Genomic DNA, 22,563 nt, shown 5'->3' on the forward strand with positions numbered 1-22,563 from the left:
TGCAGGCTGCTAATGAAGCTCTGGAGGCACAAGGAATATTCCTCTAAAGACAGTTTTCATCCATGGGCTTTGATAAAAGGGTGGCTGGCACCCCCACTGTGCCTGCACAGACCAGCCCCAGCAGGGCACCACTGCTCCCCAATGCCTGGAGCATCTCCTTTTCTCCAGCAAGGGCTGCATGGTGGAAAGCATCATCCTCCATCTCAGCTGAACTGTGGCTTGATGTCACATTCACTCTCCCTGATCCTCTTTAGCTTGTTGTTTATAATAAAAATCAAGTGATCCATCTCTTCTGACAAGAGGAAGAGTTGCTCCAGGAAGCCCTGGACAGGTCAACTTCTATATTAAGGAACTATTACTTGACAGTTTCCTGGCCATAAATAGCCATACAGCGAGGCTGGGCATTTTATTTAGAAATAGCAAATAAAGTAGGCCATAAGTAACTTCATGACCTTGCTCTCCCCTCATTTCCCACCCATCTCTCCTCTTCAGTAGGGTCCATTACTCATCCCCAGGTTCCTTGAGACATACAGGACCCCCATTTCCCACTTCTGAGATGCTGCAGAAATATGTTGCTGCCAGCTTTTGGAAGCATGCTGTGGGTTTTGCATCACTGAAGATTTTTTTACTACATCTCAGCTCCAAGAAATTGTTCTCTACCTGGCCTTCATTAAAATAATTTAAAAGCAATCTACTCTGCATGACTGAAAGCTGGAAATCTTCCACTCAAAACACCCCCAAAACTGGATTCAAACAATTACACCTCCAACACACCCCTTATTTTTCAGTCCCTCAAGCCTTTATTTTAAGTTCTGGAGGACTAACTTCTGATTTTCTAATGCTTGGACTCGGCAGCATCAAAACCGATCAGGAAATACAAAAGAAAACCCCAGAAATTTAGTATTCTTTTATTATTGGGAGGTTTTGACCACTTTTGTCGTGTCGTTTGCCTAAAATAATAATAAAAATCTCTTTGTTTGGAGCTGGAAAGGGAAGAGCAGCGTGTTTATTTAATGTATGACTCATCAGCTCAGTGTCGATATGCAAAACGCTTCAGAAGCTAACACTCTATAGAGATGATGGTTTTTAATATAAAACAGTAAATGTTTAAAACAACCATTCTTTTTTTTTCTTTTCTTTTCTTCCTGTTGTGGCCAATAAAACATAAGGCAGGCCACGTAGCTTACATTTTAATAAAATTAAGTTATTTGGTGCCATGTTTTTTACAGTCTTTTATTGGAAAGTGGAGTAAATTGCACACAGTGGAGTCATAGGAGGGAGAAATCACTGCGAATAAACATAGATTCTGGGATGCATTTATTTGCTGGTTTCATCTCAGAGGAGGAAGGCTTTCCCCAGGAAAATGGAGGCAGCCCTGGTGCTCCTGCCTTGGGGAGGCAGCTCTGGGTCTCTCTGGGGAAGAATGAGCTTTTTAGGGACCTGCTGCCACAGTGGGGTCATCCCAGCCCCATCCAGCTGGAGTTTTCCATGGGCATCCTCCAAGAGAAACCTGTCCTGTGGCTGTGGCTCCACCTGCGCAGTCCTGGGCGCTGGGGCAGCTCATCCTCCTGCCTGTCTGACAGCTGAAAACATTGGTCCCGAGGCTCTCTGCTGGAGGCTGGGGGTTCCTAGGCCAGGGCCAGGGCACACCAGGAGTCCTGCCGGAGGGGCACGCTCAGCCCTGGCTGCGAGGCCATGCTGCTGCTGGAGAAGCTGTAGTCCTCGGGCTCGAACTTGAACTCGCCGTGGCCGCCGGCCAGCGCCTCGTCCGACTGGCTCTGTGCCTGCCCCAGGGGGGAGAAGCAGAGGGGAGTTAGGAGATCTGCCATTAGCCACTGGCCTGTTGTCACAATCCCATCCTAGGATCCCACACACGGTGGGTTATCCCTGATGCTGCAGTTCCCTTTGGGGCAGTCCGGAGCTGGGCAGGGAGGATGCTGTACCCCCTGTAAGCACAATGACCAGGCAGAGAGGAGACATCCTAGGGCCCATCTGCATTTATTGATTGGCTAAATATTCGTCAATGAATAGTTTGGAGATTGTTAGGTGTGTGTATATTTTTTCAAAGCACAGTGCAAACCAAATTTCTTGGTTTCAAACAAAAACACCCCTATACCACATGGTGTAATCAGTGCACCAGGCCCTTTGGTGCTGGGACTGAGCTTCCCCTTCATACACACATGTCCAGCTCAGGCAGGACATGACTTAGACTCATAAAGACAGTGTTGGGCCACAAAAATGTTGATCTGTGGGTTGATTTAGAGCCTTTTTCTTCATATATCAAGGTGAAATAGCAACCAGCCCTTAAGAAAACTTGGGACAGACAGAGCTCTGACAGCATCACAGCTCTGTGGTCACCAAACACCTCAGGGCTATAAGGTGCAAATTACACATGCCCAGGGAGCCTTTTCTTGGGAGCTACAGAGGATTCTACCCTAGGCTGATCTCATCACCCAACAGTGTTCTTTCATGGTGGGAGATGGGAATTAAACTCAGCTCTGCACAGAAGCCACAGCAGAGCTTGGACATCCTGCAGTTCTCCACTGCAGGATGAGAAATCCCACGAGAAGCCAACAGGCTGGAAGACCTTTCTCATCCACACCATCCTGGCTCATGCTCCCTGCTTTCCTCAGCCTGAGGGAGTTCACCAGGCTGGTGGCCACAGTGTGAATTAATTGCTTCACCTCATCAAGGGCCCCCAGGAGAGCAGTGATGGAGGTGTGTGGATCACCCACCCCAGCAGGGGATGGCCCTGGGCCCTGTCCCTTACCTGGGACACCGACACGATGGTTTGTCCAGGGTACTGTGAGGTTGTGCTGGGCTCTGACTTTAAAGTGACCGTGCTGTCTGAGTTGGTAATGGAAGAAGGGGAGTTTGTGGCCGAAGTCGTGGATCCTGGAAGACAATTGGTAAAGGGCAGTGAGGCAATGTAGGTGCAAATCTGCTCTTAAAGAATTTATATTTTATCAGCAACCATGACACCTCACAGCATGAGTCCACTGTTTTCTTTTTCCCACATCTGTGTCAGAAAACACTTTGTATGAGGCTGTCAAGATACTGATGGAGAAGGAGCAACCCTTTCACAATCTGGCAATGTTTTTTTCCCATTACTCAATTTAGCCCAAATCTGCTCAAACATGAGCACTGCTGCACTGGAGCCAGGTGCCCACAGCCCAGAGGAAGCTCACAAGAATATGACAGCACTGAGATTTTCCATCAAACATCTTCCTATTACATGAGATCTATACAGAAATACAGACCCCAGATCTACAGCAATTACCAAGAAAAAAATCTCATTATTTTCTAATTATCATAATTTCCTGCAGAAGAGGAGGCATTGTGAAGTGAACTGTGCTCCAAGACCCCAGGATGGATCATAACAGCACCGTACCTGTTGAGGCTTTGCCTTTGGTAATGTTTTTAGGCTTCCTTTTCCTCGTCTGGATGCTTTCCTTTTTCATGGCCAGAGGTCGTGGTACCTTGACATTCATAAAGTTTGAAATCATTAATATTGTATTTTACTCAGCTCCTTCCTACACATGTTGCTCTCCTATTTCTGTGCTGTAGCTCATGCAAAGCACCTAAAGTCCTTGTCCTTCACTAAGAGCTATTTTTCTCTGCATCAGGCCTTGGCTGGAAGATATATAAGGTTAACAGCTAAGGCTTTCCCACAAATTTTGTTTTTTCCTTTATTTCCTATTTTTCTTTTCCTGATTTATTAGTGACCTTTGTGACGGGGCCCTATTAAATTACAGTGGCACACTGAGAGCCTACAGGGCTCAGAGGGAATGGGCATGGGGCAGAGAGGCTTCAGACTTTATGGAGGGATGGAGTCTCCTCTTTGGCTGGTGGACATGTCACCAACAGCTCCCATCCTCTGTGGGTAAATGTTAGCAGCCAGCCTCCATGTGGGCTCCTCAGCCTCCTTCACACATTTTTAACTAGGACATAGAGAAGAAATATGCTCCTTATCTCAGTCTGGGCTTGGGGAGCTTCAGCCTCCAGCTACTGGAGCCTGGTAAACTTTCATTTCATGGAATGCTAGGATGGTTTGGGTTGGAAGGGATCTTAAAGGTCATGCAGTTCCAGCTCTTCTGCCATAGGCAGAACACCTTCCACTATCCCAGGCTGCTCCAGAGCCCATCCAGCCTGGCTTTGGACACTTCCAGGGATGGAGCATCTACATCTCTGGGCAAGCTGAGAGGAATCCAGCATGGCCTCAGCCTCACCCTGGAGAACCCCAGTAGACTGAGCTTTTAACTGCTCAGGGAGATGGGATTGTGACACAGCAATAAACTATGGTACAGCTCCAGACTAGACTCCTCTAGGTCCAGTCTAGAGGCTGGTCCTTCCAGATCTGATCTCCTAGACATGCAGGGCAGTGATCCCAAGCCCCAGAAGGTCCCTCCCCGTGCGGATGGATGTGTTCCTCACCCCGTGGAGCTTCATGTACAAGCCGCAGGCGTTGCAGACGGGCTCGCCCTCGGCGTTCCTCCTCCACAGGGTGGTGTTGGTGGTGTGGCAGTTAGTGCAACAGAGGCCAGCACGTCTCGAGGAGGACTTCAAAACAAGCAAATAAACACGTGAGTGCACACGCAGGAGTGATGGACTGGGAAGTTTCCTTCCGTATCAGAAGGAAATCTCTGAGTACACCACATTCCCGGAAAATGTAAAACGCGCGCAAGAGCCAAATTCAGATCAAAGAAATTACATTCAAATGAGATCACTCTAATTTGCAAGTGTTTGTTTGGTTTGGGCCTTTTTATTTGTTTTGGTTTGGAGGCATTTTTTGTTTTGTTTTTGGTTTTGTTGGTTTGTTTGTGGGGTTTTTTTTAGATTGATAAGCCTGAAAAATATCCTTGCAACTCATTTCACAGACTTCCAACGAATCTGCTGGAAGTGATCAGGACACAGAGCATAGAGAACTTCCCTCCAGGACATCAATGCAGATGGAGAAAGAGATAGAAAATGCCAGCTGGGCTTTAAATGCATGAAGAAAAGTCATTCTTTAAGTGATCTCTTCGGTTTTCCTGCACTCAGAACTACCACTAAAGTTAGAAACATCCCAATTAATCTCTGGGTTAAGACAACTGGAATCAGTTGGCCAGACTGAGCAGAACCAAACTGAACTGGTTCATGATGAGACCAGGGAGGTTATTTCTTCAAGTCTCACAGATAATCTGTTCTCTTACAGGCTGTAGAAATACCCTGCAAGCATGAATTAATGACATATTTTGTGAGTGCAATGATTGCTGGCTCTTAAACATTAATAATTCCAAATGGAAAAGCAAAATATTCTGGCAGAAGCAACAAACTAATTTCTGACAACTTCCCTGCAAGCAGCTGGAAAATTCACATCTTTCTTTATAGAGACTTTTCAGCTCAATAGACATTTCATTTGAGAGTCTTTTAACACCAAGTATTGAAACTGTTTTAATAAAAGACCTCACTAAGTGTAAGATACCCATGGCACAAGTAATATCTCAGGCTCTCCACATTCAGGTGTCTAAATACGTTCTTAAGCCACCAGAAAAATCACTTTGAATCTGCTCAAAGGCAGACAAAAGGTGATGGAGGCAATAAAGAACTCCCTGTTTGTTTATTTTTCCATTATTGCTTGATATCCTGACTGAGCAATATAACGAATGAGGTGGGAAGAGGAGGAATAAAAATGAAATGTTTTTACAAGGTTAGCAGTCAAATAAAGATCAGCTTTGAATTTCAAGAGGCACAAGTGACATGCCCTAGATTTGATTCACTCGTCGCTCAGCAAAGAGGTCTCAGCAACTATTTGCAAATAATGGCATCACTTTGGGAATTATTCAGATTACAAGAAATAACCAGGCAAAAATAAAAATACACCGTAGTGTGAGCTGACAAGCCTGGCACAGAGGATGAGACAATAATCTTTGTCCCTGATATGAGACATGGTGTCACAGCAAGATCCTGGGACCCTTTAGAGCCTTTCAGCTGCCAGGGCTGTGCTGCTCTTCCCTGCAGCCACGAGGGGCCTCGGCTCTGATGGGAGCACACGGAGGTTCTGAGCACCTGAAGGATGCAGGGATTGTGAGATCCAGCTCCTGCTGTGGGCACGGAGGGGAATTTGGAGCCACTCAGCCCTGGGATAACTATGCCTGCTGAAATCTGTCCTTGCCTGCAGGTGGGGAAAGACCAGTCCAAAGCCGTTTGGAAAGTGTCAGATTTTCTGGGCCACTACAGGTCCCTGCCAGGGAGAGACACGCTCCCTGTTTCACAGGATGCTTTCTTTGTCTGCAGCTTGCAGATGTGACAGAGGTGACAATCCTGTGGCTCTGGTGGCCCAAGGACAATGCCAGCCCCACCAGAGCTGTGCCCACCCTGCCAGCACTTCATCACAACCTGCTCGTGGGCCTCCTGCTGGGACAGTGACAAGTGCCTTTCCAGGCATCCTGAATGTCACACTGCAGGGCTGGCTCCTCCTCACACAGCCAGGGAGAGAAGAAACCATCCTGCATCACCAAAATTACAATTTAAACCTCAGAAACCCCAGGAGAACCTGCCCCTGCATCACAACCTGCCAGCTTAGCAAGAAAGACACACTCAAGGCTACCATTGCTCACTGAAGGACGAGGGTACAATAGATTACTGCTGGTTTCCCAGCAATTCTCTTGAAAGAAAATGCATTTCTGCCTGCCTCCACCCCACTGCCTTTGTACCATTCTGACCTTGTCTAGGAAGTTGTTGACTTCAACATTGTGCTCAGTGTTTATTTATACAAATGCACCATACACTCGAACAAAAACTCTTCACAGACCTGGCTTGACAGCCAAGTGCTGCTGATAAGCTCAGGGAATGGTGACTTGGTGCCTATTGAATTAACTGCTTGTAAGAGCTGCCTGGAAAGCCCAAAAATTTCAAAGCCAGCAGGGAAAGTCCTTCTGAGGGAGACAAAGCTGTCAGGGACTTTGCTTCACCTCCTTTTCAAAGGTGGAAAAGAAACTACAGCGTTTCACAGGGAAAAAAAAAAAAAAAAGGCACTGAACCCCCAGATTGAATCAATGCTTCCATGCCCTCATTTCCAACAGATTTGACGGAACCTGTGGTTTACAGGAAAGAAGTTATAGCAAAGTGTGCTGAGATATCTGGGCTCAGCTCCTGAAAGTGGGGAACTCAGAGGCTCAGAGCCAAAGGCAGCAGCATCCTCTGAGATTTGCCTTTGTTACTACAGCTCTGGGCAAACCTGCACCTTGGAGGATGAGGGAGCAGTAAGAAAAACAAGGCACAGACCATGAGATGGCTCTGGGATCCTATTAGACTGTCCCAGGGCTGTGATACATCCCATCCCCACCTTCCCCAAAAGCATCACCAAACCCACTACACATTGCCAACTATAAAAAAGGACAGGCTGAAAAAATTCCTCTTGATTTGAGGTGGAAAAATATTCTCTGAGCCAAGCTGGAAGAATTCAGTTCCAGGTCAGTCCCTCAGCTCTGGGTGGTGTGGGAGCTGCTGAGCACAGGACAGCCACTCTATCTTCCCCCCAAGCTCCCCTGTGCAGAGCAGAACCCCTCCTAACGGGGGAATTGTATTCTGTATTGCTGTTCAACTTCACCAGCTGCTCCTGGTTTCAAAAGCGATTTGGATTTTCAGACATGGTCTAAGACATCATATTGTGAAACACAGCAAGAAACTTTGGCCAGAAAAGGTGCTGCCTAAAATTAAGTGCTGCCTCCATCCTCCTCTAACACAAACCCTTTCTGCTGAGAGCCACAGCCTTTTGAATCCAGACACAGGCTGGAGCAGAGTGTCTGTCCCTGCTGTGTAGACGATGTTGCCCTTATCTCAAAAAAAAAAAAAAAAAAAAAAAAAAAAAAAAAAAAAGAAGTGGAAATTACACTACTGCTGCTCTCCCTCTGCCATGCAGGAGCAGGCTGAGCTGCAGGACATCATCCTCAGTCTTATCTGGGCCATGCTGGGTTCTCTTCTGGGGGAGTTTGCTTTGTGAAAGCAGGAGTCAGAATAACTCCCAGCACAGTGTCTACATACAGAACAAAGGTCGTAACGTAAAGGATGAAAGCAACCATTTCTCTTTCCTGTGTCTGCATTTCAGTGCACTGTGAAAACTGATTTCACTGTTCCTACAGTCATAGAATCACTGCATCCACTGCTCTGCTCCCAGCATCAATAGATCCCTCTTCTTCTAAAAGGACAGAAGTTGTTGCAACAAGACATTTCAAATCCTTTGGAAAACCCAAGGCTTCAAAATGCTTCGTTCCAAAGTCAGAATGGAAAGTCAAAATTGCAGCCCCTTTTCTAATCCATAAACCAAAATCCCCTCAAGTATTTCAACCCTAGCAAAACGTTCCCCCTGGACAAGAATCAGCTCTTTCATTTAAGCTTTATCATTGCTGTATTTATTATCAAAATAATAAAAAAAGTTTGGAAGTACTTTGGTAATTCCCAACTATATTTGCTCATCCCTGGAAAACGGTCTTTATTCTGCAAACAAGCGTTTTTCTTCAGAAAACTTTGCTGAAATGCTTGTTGAAAAATGCCTGATGGGTGCTACAGATGAGGTTCAGGGAGGGTGCAGGCAATGCACGGCTGTCTCTATTCCCATGTGCTGAAATAAAACATGGAATAGCAGCGAGATGTCTCTGATTCCCTCAGGGAAAAGCTGCCCAAAAATCCCCTAGAAATTGATCCAGTGACACGTTTGGATGCCAGTCTGAAATGCAGGGGTGGATTTGAGCTGGTTTGCACCTCTCTCTATGCAGGAGTCGTGTTTGCTGTGAGGAAATCATCAGAGTTTGCAGCACAACAGCGACCGGGGGTTCAGATTTAATGTCATCACATTTAAGGAGACAGAAGGATTTTGGAGAGAAAGGCAGATCCTGTTGGATAATGCTGAATGTTTCACACAAATGCCTTGATTTCAATGTGCTGAACAAAAAAGGGGGATTTTCCACAGAGCTACTACTCATTTCATTTTGCAAATCCAGAGCTACATTTCCAAGGGTTGGAGTCAGAATGAAACATCTTGCTCAATCTCAACTTTTTCTTTTTTCCTGACTGATTTTCATACACAGAAACTTGTCACTTTTGGGTTATTGCTAATAATTTGTTTTGCAATAGAAAAAAACAACTGGAGGAATACACCCCTAGTGAAAGCCCAAGGAGCTCCCAGCTGTTCCCCAGCACGGCTCCAACAAACATCCTGTTTGTAATGACGGCGTCTGATGACAAGCTCTAAAACCAAAACTGTTACCACCAAATTTAAACATCCCAAAGCCACTCCACAAAGAAATAAAAAAAGGATGTGCCTTTCCTCCCTCGCCGTGGGATCCCAATTGGAGGAAGCCCAATATTACATTGACAGAGGGAATTAATGCTTTAACAGCAGGGAAACTGGGAGCTGCCAAATCCCAAATTTTCCCCTTAGGGAGGGCAAGGCACGGGGAGCAGGGCCCCATCCTGCTCCCATCGTGAGCAGCCACAAACCTGCTGGGCCAGCTCAGGACCAGCCCTGCCTCCTGTTCAACTGCTCTGCCTAGACCGTGTCTGTCTGCATGGAGAACTAGGAAATAACAATAATAATAGCAATAATAACAATAACAATAATAATAATAATAATAATAATAATAATAATAAAATGCACAACAAATCTGTCAACTACCCACTGCAGGAAGAAGCCAGGGGAAGCCTGCAGGGTCCCAAACACAGGCAAGAGTGATTTTTGCTGCTCAGCTCTGGTGCAGCCCTGGGACCCCTCCAGTCCCTTCAGCCCTGTCTCCCACTCATGCCACTGCAGAAACCCCTCTAGCTTCACCCCCTTCCCCCTGACCCCAGCCCATCCTGTGCTGCAACAAGGGTGTCCTGGCATTTAATCTGTGAGAGGACAGGGAGTCAAACAGACCCCAACACAAGTACAGAGACCTCAACAGGCACCCAGCTCCTGCCCTCCGGCCAACCCCGGGCAGAGCAGAGGATCCCGGCGGCGTTCCCCTCCTTACCAGCCTCTTCTGCGGCTTGAGCGGCCGGTTGATGCCGTTCATTTTGTGGTAGAGCCCGCAGGCGTTGCACAGGTAGTGCCCGGTGCCGTCCTTCCTCCAGAGCGGCGTGGACATGGCCCCGCAGTTCACACATTCCCGGCCGTCCCCGGGGAACTCCTCCAGGTACTCTGGGATAAAGGATGGAGGGTCAAGGACCATCCCCGCGGGAGAGGGACTCCAATCCTCTGTGCCCCCCATAATAAGGGAAATCTCTGTCCGCAGGGGGTTTATCTCCACCCTAAAAGTGTGACGCGACCCCCTTTATTTTCTCCACACCACAATATTTTAATATTTTGTTCGGAGACCGCCTATTGCCCCATCCCTTCCCCGAAAGACACCAAAGGGCTGACCACGGCTGGGCTCTGTCCCCCTGGGATGGGGAGGCACAGGGTCCTCAGCGAGAGAACACGATTTTATCCCAGGGTGCAGAAATAAATGGGAGAGGGGGCAAAATGTGGCGATTTTCCTGATTTCAGTCCCGAAACACACCCAGCCGCTGGCCGGGGAGGGCTCTGAGCCGAGAGATGCGGGGCTGGCACCCGCGGGGATCCCGGGCTCGCCAGGGGAGCATCACCTGGGCCCGCGGCCCCAGTTCCTGCCAGAGAGGCTCTTCCTTAATTTTTCTGTCCCCGGGAAAATTAAAAAAATCCAAGGAAGGAGCCGCGTAGCACCGTCCGTGGTCCAGCCCTGCCCCGAGCGCGGCTCAGCGGCAAACGGGCACAGCCCGAAGCGAAACCGGGACTTCTCTCAATCCAGAGTCGGTATTTTCCTCTCTACAGCTTTCTCCCCTCTTAAAAAAACCCCAAACTTTTTCTTCTCGTTCTTTTCTTACGAGCGAAAATTACTTTTAAATTATTTTTTTAAAAAAAATCTTCGATCGGATTAATAACGATGCAACGGAAAGAAAAAGGAAAAAGATCAAAATTTTAAAAGAGGGGAAATGAAAAGTAGAAACAAAATGGAAAGAGAAGAGGTAAAAAATATTGCAGTAATTTACTGAATTTTTTTTAAAAAAAGGAGAAAAAAAAAAAAAAAAGAAAAAAAGAAAAAAAGAATAGTTTAGGCTACTTGAGAGAGTTTACACTACCCAAGAGCAAAAATAAACGGCAGAGAGGACTGCAGCCACTATCCTGGATCCTAAAGCACCGAATTCAAAGTGCACAAAAGATTTCCGAGGCATCACCTCCCTCGGCAGGACGATCCTTTCCCGCACAATTGGAAAGGATTTTCACAAAGAGAAAACCCTGGAAAGGAACTTCTGCCCGGCACCTCCGTGGGAGGAAAAGCCGAGCGGGGAGGGAGCTCGGCGGTGAGGGGACCCCTTCCCTGCTCTAACTTTGTTCTGGGGGTGAAGATAAGACAATTCGCTTCACCGCGGTAAAGATGATAACGCGGCTGAGATCTTGAAGTGCCTTTTAAAGGACTTTGCAAACCGCAGCCGGAGGAGGCTGGTGGGGTTATAAACCCCGCGGACCAAGAGTTTCAAATCAAGCCCAAAACTTTATTTGCTCAGAGCTTGGTTTAAAGGGACTCTCGGTGTGGGTGCAAAGGAATTGAAGTTTATTGTTCAACGCCTGAGCGCCTTTCGGTGTCTCCCCAAAGGCCGCAGAGCTGCCGACCTGTTTGGGCCGAGGCAAATGAGGAGACCGAGAGTCTGTTCGAATATAAACTAATTTACCCCAATAAATTACTTAAAAGGGAGGGAGCTATAAATCTGCCCCGCTAATTTAAACACAAGGGTAAGTATTGAAGCACAGGCACAAAGTCGATATTGTGGGAAGGAGATACCGAGGGGGTGGTGGTGGGGTGGGGAGGGAAGGAAGGGGTTGAACGGCCTCTGCCTCTCTGTCCTGCGGGGGAATTGCTCTGCTTTGAAACGTGGTCTTTGCCCTTCTTGTCACACACTCACCCCCCCTCCTTTATCCCACCCCTGGCCAGGGTCAGCCTGTTCCCGGAGCATCTCCCCATCCCTGGATACATCATCCTCTCCTCTCCTCTCCCTTCGGGGCTGCCGGCGGGACAGCTCATCCCTGGGCCGCCCCACCGACACTGAGGGGATGGAGTGTGGGATTGGGACGGGGTACATGGGATTGGGATGGGGTGTATGGGATTGGGATAAAGTATGGGATTGGAACGGGATATGGGATTGTGATGGGGTATGGGATTGTGATGGGGTATGGGATTGTGATGGGGTATATGGGATTGTGATGGGGTACGGGGTATGGGATTGGGTATGGGATTGGGATGGGGTATGGGATTGGGATGAGGATGGCTCCCACCCAGCACCCCAGAAACCTCTCTGAAGGGACGCAGCGACCTACCGAAAGTGGACCTGCGGCCGGGCAAGGCCGCCTGCCTGGTCTGCAGGCTGTGCAGCACGCTGCTCTCAAAGTGTCCGGCCGTCCAGGAAGGCGGTATCTCGGGGGTCACGTAGGCGGGGTAGGGGCTGGAGTAGGACCCGTTAACGGAGCGCACCAAGGCGTTGCCGTACTGCTCCCGGCCCCCGCCGCCCAGCAGCAGGGGCCCCTGGTAGGCGCCGTCGCGGCCCGAGGGGCTGCTGCCCTGCGGGCTGTGCGAGTACGAGAAGCCCGACGGCGGGTGGGGGCTGCCCGCGTTGAAAGGCGCGGCCTCGCCGCCGCTCTGGCCCCAGCCCGGGGGGTTGCCCAGGTGGCTCTGGTGCGGCTCGCAGCCCTGCAGGTAGGGCAGCGTCTGGAGGACGGAGGGCACCCGGGTGGTGGGCACGTAGACGGGCGAGCCGGCGGACGAGTGGAGGAAGTTGCTGGAGTCGTGGGAATAAGCCGACTGGCCATGGTTGGGGGTGAGGGCCAGACCCTGATACATGTTCCGTCCTCGGCGGCGGCGGCGGCTCAGGGCCCGGCGGTGCCCAGGGGTTCACTCACAGGGACCTGGGGGAGAACAGAGAGCAGCGACTGAGACCCCGCACACGCCGGGCACCCCACGGCCTTTCCCGCGCCGAAAACGCCTCTTCCCTGCCTCAAGCAGGAGCTGAAATTTGTAGATGTTTTCCCCCTTTGTCCTGTTTTCCTTTAAACTTTCCTCTGAGCCACGGCGAGAATTAACCTCCTTGGAACGGGCAGCGACCCCTTCGGCACCTTCCCCTCCCCACCGCCCGCCTGGCCACCTCCAACGGGCCGGAAAGACACTCCAACAATTAATATTTTTTTTTCCCCAGTAGTATTTCCCTTCCCGTCCTTTTATTTTTTCTTTCCCCAATCGCAGGCCCTGGAGCGGAGCTCGGGGCCTTGTTGGCTGCGGCCCCTCGGGCTCCCTGTGGAGCGGGGTCCCGGCGGATCTGGGCAGAGATCCAGGACCCGGAGCATCCCCGGTGTCCCCCAGAGATGCCGCTTTCCTGTTGAAAAGCGCAATAACCCTCTCCGTGCGGACGGGGGGCTGCAGCCGCCGAATCCCGCCAGAGCATCCCCCCCTGGCCCGCTCCTCCCGCACAGGTACTCACTCACATTGCAGCGTGCCGGGAGCGGGGCCGGGCATGGCCGTGGGGGCATGGAGTTCTGCTCACACCATCCAGGGAAATCCCAGCAAAAATAAAAATAATAGTTAAAAAGAATAAAAATACAATGAAGTTCACGGAGGAGGCAGGAGAAAAACCAAACCGGCGGGGCCCTCCTGGAAGAGAGGAGCTGCCCTCCCCCGAGTGTCCCCCGTGTCGCCTCCCCGTCTCCCGTGGGTGCGTCCCTGGCTGCGCCCGGCGGGGAAGTGGCGGCTCGGGCTGTGCCTCGGGCTCTTTACGGCGGCCCCGGTGCGGGCCCGGCCCACGTGACGGCCGCGGGGCAGCCCCGGTCCGGTCCCGGCCGGGATTGGGCGCCTCCCGCCGCGGGGGGACGGGATAAGTCCCGGCGGCTCCGCTCCCGGCGGGGGGGACGCGCCCGCAGCCTCCCCCTGGCGCGGGACAGGATGCGGCCCCCAGAGCGCCCCGCACCGCCCCGGGCCCGCCGGGGATGGAGGTGTCTGCCCGCCCCCGGGGAGGGCTGGGGGTGCCTCCCTCCTTTGAGGGCCTGGCGGAGTTTTTGGGGTTCGCTCCCGCACCCCATCTGGAGGTGATGGCCCCCCCCCCACCGCCTCGGGCTGGGGAAACACACCGAAAACTTCCCGGCGGGGATCTGGGAGCCGGGAATGACAGCGGGTGGTTTTCTGCTCCGAGCGAGCGCTCCGGTTCTGTTCTGACATAACCCCCATCCTTATGGGGAAGGGGCTTTCCTGACTCTCCCAAGCCGCCCGCGGGCCCGCCGAGGAGGCGGCGATGTTCCAGCCCGCCCGTTCCCCTGCCCGGCCCTCGGGAGAGCAGCTCCGGCCCCTCTCCGCCCGTCGGGGCTGCCCCGCTCCCGGTGCTCCGCTCCTCCCCGGGGGAAGCAGCCGAGGGAAGGGTCCCTCTCCCTGCAGCCCCCCGGCAGAGTCGCTCTGGGCTCTCTGGGCGACGGGAACAAAACAAAAAAAACTCAAAACAAACCAAACCACCCTCTTCCAGTTGTTCCCCGTCGGCGGCAGCCGGGAAGGGACTCCAGAGGGGAATCAGCTCTCAGTCCCAGCTGCCCGCTTACCCCGGGTAAATCAGCCGATTTAACTCTCCTCCCGTACCGGCCAGCGAGGAAATAATTCCATCTTTCCCGGGGATTTATTCCCCAAATTATCGCGCTTTTGCACAAAGTCGCTGCACCTCTACCTCCTCCCCAGAAAAACGGGATAAAACCCCGGGCGAATCTCTCCCGCCGCTCGATTCACCCCCGGGCAGACAGAATTTGTCACCCGCAGGCCTTTAGGGACCGGATCGGGCCCCGGGAAGCCTCCGGTAAGGCGGTCCCGGCGCCCGGGGGAGCCCGTCCAGCCCCCGCGGGGAGCAGCGCTGCGGGAAGGGTGGGAAATTTCGGCTCCAAAATAAACTGGTGCAGGAATGCCAGCTATTTCCCTCGGAATAATGCAACGCAACTGGCTGGAGATGTATTTATTTGCTGGCGAAAGCAAAGCCGTTTTTACGGCTCGCAGGGTATCCCTTGTGTCCCCTGTGCCCGCGGAGCGAAAAAGAAGAAAACAAAACCAAAACAATTAATTCCCCCACAAACAAACAAAGAAAAAAAAATCAAACAAAACACGCACAAAAAAAAGGAGAAAAGTAAGGGGGAGAAAGGACATTTTTAGAAAGGCAGAAAAATATTTTTTTAAATGTGAAAAAGCTATAGGAAAAGAAAATAAAAAGCCGGGAAGCTCCAGCCCCGCGGCCGCACGGATAAAACCGTACCTACAGAAAAACAGCCCCAAACCCTTCGCGGCCGTGTCTGAGCCACCGACAGACCTTCCTTCGTTTCGTTTGTTTTCACAATTTCAAGATGTTACTTAACTGTAATTTATTACATGTATTATTAAAAAAAAAAATAAAATTCGTACGAACTGCCCTCTCCGATCGCTTCTGGCGGTCAAATAAATGTGAAAACGTTTGGAACAAACTAAATCCGGAGGGATGTGCCCGGTGAGCGCGTTCAGGGCGGAGGAAACCCCCGAGCGTCAAAACCTGCGGCGCGTCTGTGGTCAGATCCATCCCGCTGTTGGGTTTTTCTGTTTTAATTTTATAAACTAATTTGTCAAGGCATTTTCTGCTGCGGTGGTGTCGGGGCTCTCGCCCCACCGAGGCCGCGGCGGGTCCAAGGAGCGGCTCCTCCCGCGGGGCTCTGGGCAGGTGTTCCCTCACTGAGGGCTCGGCACCAGCCCCGGGCTGGGCCCGCACTGCAGGCCCCGCTGGGCCCGGCCCGCGGTGGCACCCGCGCCTGAGGACTGCGTGGGTTGGGGGGCTTGGAGGATTTTGGGGGATCGGTAAAGGGGGGCAGGCAGGGGGCTCGGGGGTCCTGCTCTGAGGAAGGCCCCGGGTGGGAGATGATTTATGTGAAGCGGGAGGGAAGGTGCCGGCCTGGCTGCGGTGGCAGCGGCGATGGCCCGTCCTCAGCCCTCAGGTCACACCGGAGCGGGGGACAAGGGGACCCCACCCAGGGCACCCAGCGCTGCCCAGCTCACCGAGAGGATTAGACACAACAATCCCAACACAGCAGCGGTGAGGGCGATGCTCGGAATCCCCGACCCCTCTCTCCATCCCCGTTTGGAGGTGGGACAGGCGGGGAGGCCTCTCGGGAGGGGCGCACGGCCCCTGCCGGCCTCACGGTCCGTTTGACGGGCTGAACCGGACCCGGCCCCGCTCCTCACGGGGGATTCGACCACTTATTTTGAGGGAGTTAGAAAGGGACCGACCCTTTCCCAAAGGCTCCCCCTCACCGCCCCGTCCAGGCACGGCTCGGCTCCGGCTGAGCTCCAGAGGGGCCGGTGCGGCTCCACACGGCCCCGAGGAGCGCTGACCCCTCCAGGTGAGGCTCCCCCAGGCCGGGACAGACTGCCCGGCGCCCCGGCCCCCGGCCCTAATCCTGCCCCGGCTGATTTGTGAGTCCTGCGCGGGCCGGACGCGTGGGAGCGCCTTGCGCCGTCCCGGAGGGGCTTTCTGCTCCCCCCTCCCCACCGAGGAGCCAAGGGGGAAGAAAAAAAGAAAAGACAAGTGGAGAGAGAAGGGCAGAAACGTTCCCGTTCGTGCTGCAGCGGGCAGGGCACCAAGGCTGGACCCGAGCGTGGAAACATCGGTTACCTTTCCCTGCAGTGCACTGGGAGGTGACAATTTATTATGTCCCCTTTCTTTCCTCTGCCTCCCCCGGGCTGCAGCATCTTCCCCCGGGGCTCAGAGGCGTCTCTCTGCCCTCGGGGTGCCGGGCAGGGTGAGCTCGGAGCTCAGATGGAGCCCAGGCGGTGCCGGGCTGTGCCCCGGCTCTCCCGCCCGGCCGGCCCCGGGCCCGCTCCGATCCCCCGGCCCGAGCGGTGTTAAGGGAAACCCATCGCATATTTCACCCCTTCAGCCCCAATGGGGGGCATCGGGCTGCTCCCAGCTCTGCTCCCAGCTCCCAAACGAAGGACAAACTGCTCGGGGGCACAGGAATCTCCCAGGAGCTGCTTCCCCTGCCTGTGAACGAGGGAGATGGACAGGAGGGGACCAACGGGACCTCTGTCTCCTGCATCCCCTGACACATTCTCAAGTCCACATTCCCAGGTCTGTATCCCTCCATCCTACCCCCAGCCCCCTCCTACCCACTCTCCAAGGCTGGAAACAAGCTCAGGTACCTCCTGCAGTCGAGGCCAGGCTGATTCCAAAGGCAGAGCTGTGAGGGACACAGCCAGGGCTGTGGGCAAGGACTGAGCTGCCCCACAGGTTTTGTGCCTGCAAGAGTGAGGGGATGCCAGAGAGCTGTGTCTCAAAAGGGTTAAATAAACAGCAGGCTCTGCCAAAAATATTTATCTCCTGTTATATGTGCTGTGATAGAGGTGGGGGAAAGTATTTGATTTTTTTCTTCCCTCTTGCTCTGTTTTCTTCCTTAGCCCACAAGGATTTCACTGGCATGGGAAATGAAAGGTGTCCTGTAGAGATGATGCTTGCTGTTCCCTACAGATCCTTTATATTGGGGTGCTTCAGTCTCAGCCATTCCTCCAGCCTCCCATGAGCCAAAAATGGTCACAAAAATCACTTCTTTTCCTTCAATATTTAAAGGGTACAAAATGCCAATTGCAATGTGTGCCCCTCTCAGATGGATAATTTGGCATGTGCCTCCTAAAAGTGACCTTTGCTTGTGTGATTTGGACCCAAATTGTCTAAAATTCATTTTCCTTCCAGGCAGATTTAACAGGAGCTCCAAGCTGCAGAGCAGTCAGGAAATCCTCAAGCTGACATGGCAGGCCCAGTGAGCACAGGAATACCCTGTGAGGGACAGACCACATCATTTTTTTGCAGACAGGCAAACTGGTCTCCACGTTTGTTTTATGCCGGGGACTCTGAGGGCTCTAACCTTGCCCCAAGCACAAAGTACAAGGACTTCCAGCCCAGGGAGGATACACAGGCCTAGGAGGGCTCAGCATCTTGCAAGGGTTGAGGGTCTGACCCCACCTGGGAAGCTCTCCAGGAGTTTTGGCATGGGAGGGAGCAGTGTGTAACTCAGGATCCGGCCATGTGGGCACACTGGGAGCCGCCTTGGGTAAACCTTTGTGGGGTTGAGGGCACAGAGAGGCACCAGCCAGGCAAGGAGAGGCAAAAAAATCTTCTGTACTGTGTAATGGAAACTATTTCCCTATACAAACTCCAGCCTGGTGGGCTGATGCTGGGTGTGCCAGCCCAGTCCTGGCAGAGGTTTGATACCAAACCACTTCCAGAGCCCGTCCAGCTACGCGGGGTTTGCACCGTGCTCCCCACTGCCATTATGGGCAATAAATGGGGGAAGAATTAAAAAAAAAAAAAAAAAAAAAAAGAGGGGCTATTTTGGTGTATTAACCTCCTTGTGGCCAGGTGAAAGGTTAAATTCACATGATTCATTGGCGGCTGAGAGACAGCACTTTGTTGCTAGGATTTTGGGGAATGCGGAGGGCTCCAGTGAAGGAGTCTCGCTAATCTTTAAGGGAGGGAGCCAGGCTCCTGTCTGACGGCTGCAGGCCCAGCAGCTCTGTGTTTCATTTCAGACTGTCACTCTCCTATCTCTCAGCTCACTCCCAGCTCCAGCTTGCTGCCAGATCTTGGGAACTGTTAACTCAGACAAATTTATAGATGGAAAAAGAACAGTTAGCCATTGTTCCTGGGGTGGGGGAGGGAGGAAAGCGGGGAGCTTCGGCCACCAAAGTCATGATGTAACCTGGTTGTTGCTTGGTTGGGAGAAACGTGCAAAGGGTCTTCCTCTTCCCATGCCAGCAAAGGAAATTGGGACTATTATGTTACTACTAAATGTTGGGAGGTGTGATGTTGGTGCCCAAGTAATTTGGAGATATTTGTGCCGTGTTTCCATAAAGTGGAATCTCCCAGCTGGACACCTCTGGGGTATGAGCTCATTTTCTTCATCTCACGTCTCGTGATATTGGGTGTTTTTCCTTAAAGCTTTGGGCTCTGGGGTAATGAGCTCTAATATCAACAGCAGTGTTCTCATAAACAGAGCCCCTCACTATGTGGGATGCTGAGAGGAAACTGGAAATGGGAACATCTCAAGGATTAAAAAAGAAAAATCCATCTGGCAAATAGGGAGACCCTCAGATTTGTTATTCCTCAGAAGTGCAATGGCTTGGAGGAAGCATTGCTGATTTTGTCTACCTTGGAGAAAAGTGTGAGACTGAGGAGTTGTTGTCTGGCTGGTGCTGTGGCCCTGATCTCCAGTTGGATACACTTCCAACCAGCCTTCATGGTGGAAAGACTTCAAGTTTTCAATACAACACCAAACCCTGTGTCCTGAAAATGAGACAGCACCCACTCACCTTAAGGTTTGCTTTATAAATTTTAGATGGTCCGTGGCTCCTGAACTTGGGGCTCTTTTGGAGGTTTCCCTTCCCAAACTACACAAAGAGCAGAGGTACAGATTTTGGTTGTGTTCACCCCCTACACAAATGTCCCTGCAGCAAGGCTGTACCTGTGTTATTTTCCTCGTGGTTTCTGTAGCCCTTGCTCATCTGGAATCATTCCTGGTTCTTTGAGCATTTTTCTTTGGAGGGAAGGATTGTGAAGGGTCTGGAGGGTATCACCTGCAGGTGAGTCTACCTGGCCACTCCTACATGTAGTTCAGGACAGGAGTCCCTGCATCACTGTTGCATAAATCAATTGTGTTTTTATAGTTGCTTTGAATCCAGATCTCCACTTTTTAAATCCTTACATGTGTGTACAGGGTAGAAGGAAGCAAGAAATTTTTGATTTAAAATAGAAATAGTGAGAAGTTATGCACTTAGTAAATCCTACCACTTGAGAATCTGGCTACATAGAAGGTGGTTTCTTCTTCCAATGTCTGAAGGTTTACAGAAGTCTGTTGTTTTAATCAGGAGACTGCATGGATTTGATTCTGAAGGCCCAGAATACGGCACGGTCCCAAAACATGACTCTCCTTCATTTTACTAACAGGAGTTTTATTTAACTCTGCACTAACAGGGACAGAATTTCCCATCTTATAAAATTTCTGCCCTAAATCATCTATGCTATTAATGCTTGTTTTTTGCTTTATTTGACATCTGTAACTAGAAACATTTTTTTTTTTTTTTTTTTTTTTTTTTTTTTTCCATTTCAGTCTTGATGTGAAGTTCCTGACTCAAAAGCCCAGCATTACAAAGATGTGCACTTCTAAATACAGGTCTGAATGAGCCTCTGGTGGAAGTCTTCCACTGGAGCTGATACAGGTGCCCCAGGGATGAATTTGGGGCACTATCTGCATTATGGGCTACTTTTCATTTTACATCTCTCTCCTCATGTGTATTATGGGTCTAAAGATAAGAGAAATGGGACTGTGACTTCTCATAAGCAAGGGACTGAAAGGATGTGACAAATGAATGGTGCAGCCTTTTCTATTTATTTTCTACCTATTCTACCTATTAGAACTAAATTTAGTGTTCCCTGCATTGCTCTGCTGTGCATCATTTGAATATTCCCATGTCCAATATTCTTCCTGCCCTCACTCACTGCAGGCTGTGCTGTCCTTTCACAGCTTCTCTGCCACGTCTGAACTGCCTTGGTTTGGGTCAGCAAATCTCTTCTACCTCATGGAACTTCCCTTCCCACTCCTCTCTGCCTCTTCGGCTGCATCCCTGACTCCTCCCAGACTTATTTTTTACCTTCTCAACAACCTCTCAGCCCTCACTGGCTGCATTTCTCATCTGCTTTGGCATGAAAACATGGCACCAATTAGCTGGAGTGGTGGCATGGAGGGGGAGAGGTGAAGAGGCAGCTGGTTTGGCCAGAGTGGGAAGCAAAGCACTTTGTCTCTTTGGGCTGCCCAAGAGATGCAGCTTCCATGGTTGAAAGCTCTGGAGCTGGAGAGTGAAAAGACAAAATCTTTTTATTACTTTAGCAAGTAGAAAGTCAAGGCAGAAGCTGGGCTTTGCACCATGAGAGTTTCAGTCCTGGCTCACAGCTGGTCCTGCCCAGCTGCTCTGTCCCAGCACAGTGGGAGCCCAGCAGTGCTGTGGTGGCCAGGGAGAACACGGCAAAGGGCCACTCACAATCTCCTGATCACCCTTGAGATTCTGCAGGAACAGCCTGAGCAAAGCCATGTGTTACAAGAAACCTCTGGAACGATTTTAAGAGAGCAGAGATATGCAGAAGCAGAAGTCCTGGCAAGCTTTCATTCAGTTCCCCACGGAAGGGAAGAAAATTATGAGCATGTATATCCCATCTGACTGTACCCAGGCCAATCTCTAGGTAGAGTTTAGCCATTGTCCAGCTCTTCCAAACCTTCAGCCTCACATCTGGTCAGCTGGTCCCTTCCTGCAGCCAAAAGTTGGTGGTCTTCCTTTCAGGGGCCGTTGGCCGATCTGCATACAATTGGGTTGAAATGGAGGTCACCATTGAGATCGTGTGTTTCCAAGAGTTGTTTGATCAAACAGAATTTACAGACCAGGACAGTTATTGACAGAGCTGACAAAAGAGATGCTCCAATGATTTACAGTCCAGGTGTGTTGTCAGAGCAACATATTTACCTGACATCCCAAGAACTGTTAAAATTTAATCCCTAGAGACCTTCTCTGCAGTCCCTTGAGGGGTCACACCTCCAGGACCATTTGAAGTCACCATGCAAATAGCCCAAAGGTGTAGGAACTTCCAGGGGAAATAAGAGCAGATACAGTGATTTAAAATGGTTTTAATGGGTATAAAATTGGAGAGGTGAGCTGATATAGGATGCCCTTTCCCTTAACCCAAATGTACAATTCTCCACAATAAAACTCTTTAAATATATACACATTAGTCAGGATTATCTCTGAATGTCTAACAGGCTAAGAATATGGATCCTGGAGACGTCAGGAGGAGGATTCATTAGAGGAGATGCAAGTGCTTGGAAATGGGAAATGTATTCTCTTATAAACACAGCCTGCACTGGGGCTGACCTTAAGACTGAACAGAATTGGCTGGAGAGATGAGGAAGGCAGGGGAGGAAAACAAAGTTCATGCACAGTTGTCTCAATTTTTTTGCAACAAAACTCCTTATCAAGGTTTCTGTATCTTCTCTTTCTGTTCCAAATTAGAGGAACTCTCACCATCAGAGCTGAGACCACTGAGAAGGCAATGTCAAATCAGCCCAAGCTTATTCTTTTTCGGTGAGATAGATTTTGTAGGATTTGGGGGTACATAATGTGACTTCTGGAGGGATTCCCCCTCTGCTGATGTGATGGAGCCTCCACAAGGTCAAAGCACTCCACACTTCTTGTCCCACACACCAGATTACTTGTTATTATCTCTTAACTCTTACTTTCCATTTCAACTCTTGGATATCAGAGTTCATGTATTTGAGTGGGTTCTTGTACTCAGAGTAAAAGATGCTGAATTCAAAGCTCCTCTGTGTGTGCTTGGGCTGGTTTCCCCTTTATTGCTGCCTCTCCTTGCTCCCTCATTTGCCTACTGAGCAAAATGAGAGGAGCTAGCACAGAGTATGAAAGGAACTCAGCCAGCCAACATTGACTCCTACCT

The 22,563-nt window shown here is 50.7% G+C and overlaps 1 protein-coding gene across 2 annotated transcripts; it reads right to left on the reverse strand.

Moving 5' to 3' along the window:
- Positions 1–922: 922 nt before the first annotated feature.
- Positions 923–13,965, reverse strand: GATA5 (GATA binding protein 5). 2 transcript variants are annotated; one of them, XM_083873112.1, is made up of 7 exons: positions 13,511–13,965; positions 12,353–12,937; positions 9,993–10,159; positions 4,435–4,560; positions 3,392–3,479; positions 2,771–2,895; positions 923–1,784 (listed from the first exon to the last, which is right to left on the reverse strand). In XM_083873112.1, the coding sequence occupies exons 2-7, from the start codon at positions 12,870–12,872 to the stop codon at positions 1,629–1,631; spliced, it is 1,182 nt and encodes a 393-aa protein (XP_083729238.1). In that variant the 5' UTR covers positions 12,873–12,937; positions 13,511–13,965; the 3' UTR covers positions 923–1,628. The 2 variants fall into 2 exon arrangements, with proteins under 2 accessions (XP_083729238.1, XP_083729239.1); XM_083873113.1 differs by having other exon boundaries at positions 12,353–13,965.
- Positions 13,966–22,563: the final 8,598 nt, after the last annotated feature.

The sequence above is a fragment of the Zosterops lateralis genome (assembly GCF_965231275.1).
Source record: "Zosterops lateralis genome assembly, chromosome: 16".
In the NCBI taxonomy this organism is placed as follows: Eukaryota; Metazoa; Chordata; class Aves; order Passeriformes; family Zosteropidae; genus Zosterops; species Zosterops lateralis.

Excerpts from the sequence above, each read along its gene's own strand:
- GATA5 (XM_083873112.1), bottom strand. The coding sequence starts at position 12,872 with ATGTATCAGGGTCTGGCCCTCACCCCCAACCATGGCCAGTCGGCTTAT. Across the intron at positions 4,561-9,992 it reads TCAAGCCGCAGAAGAGGCTG|TCCTCCTCGAGACGTGCTGG; the intron begins GTAAGGAGGGGA and ends CTTGTTTTGAAG. Across the intron at positions 3,480-4,434 it reads TGTACATGAAGCTCCACGGG|GTACCACGACCTCTGGCCAT; the intron begins GTGAGGAACACA and ends ATGAATGTCAAG.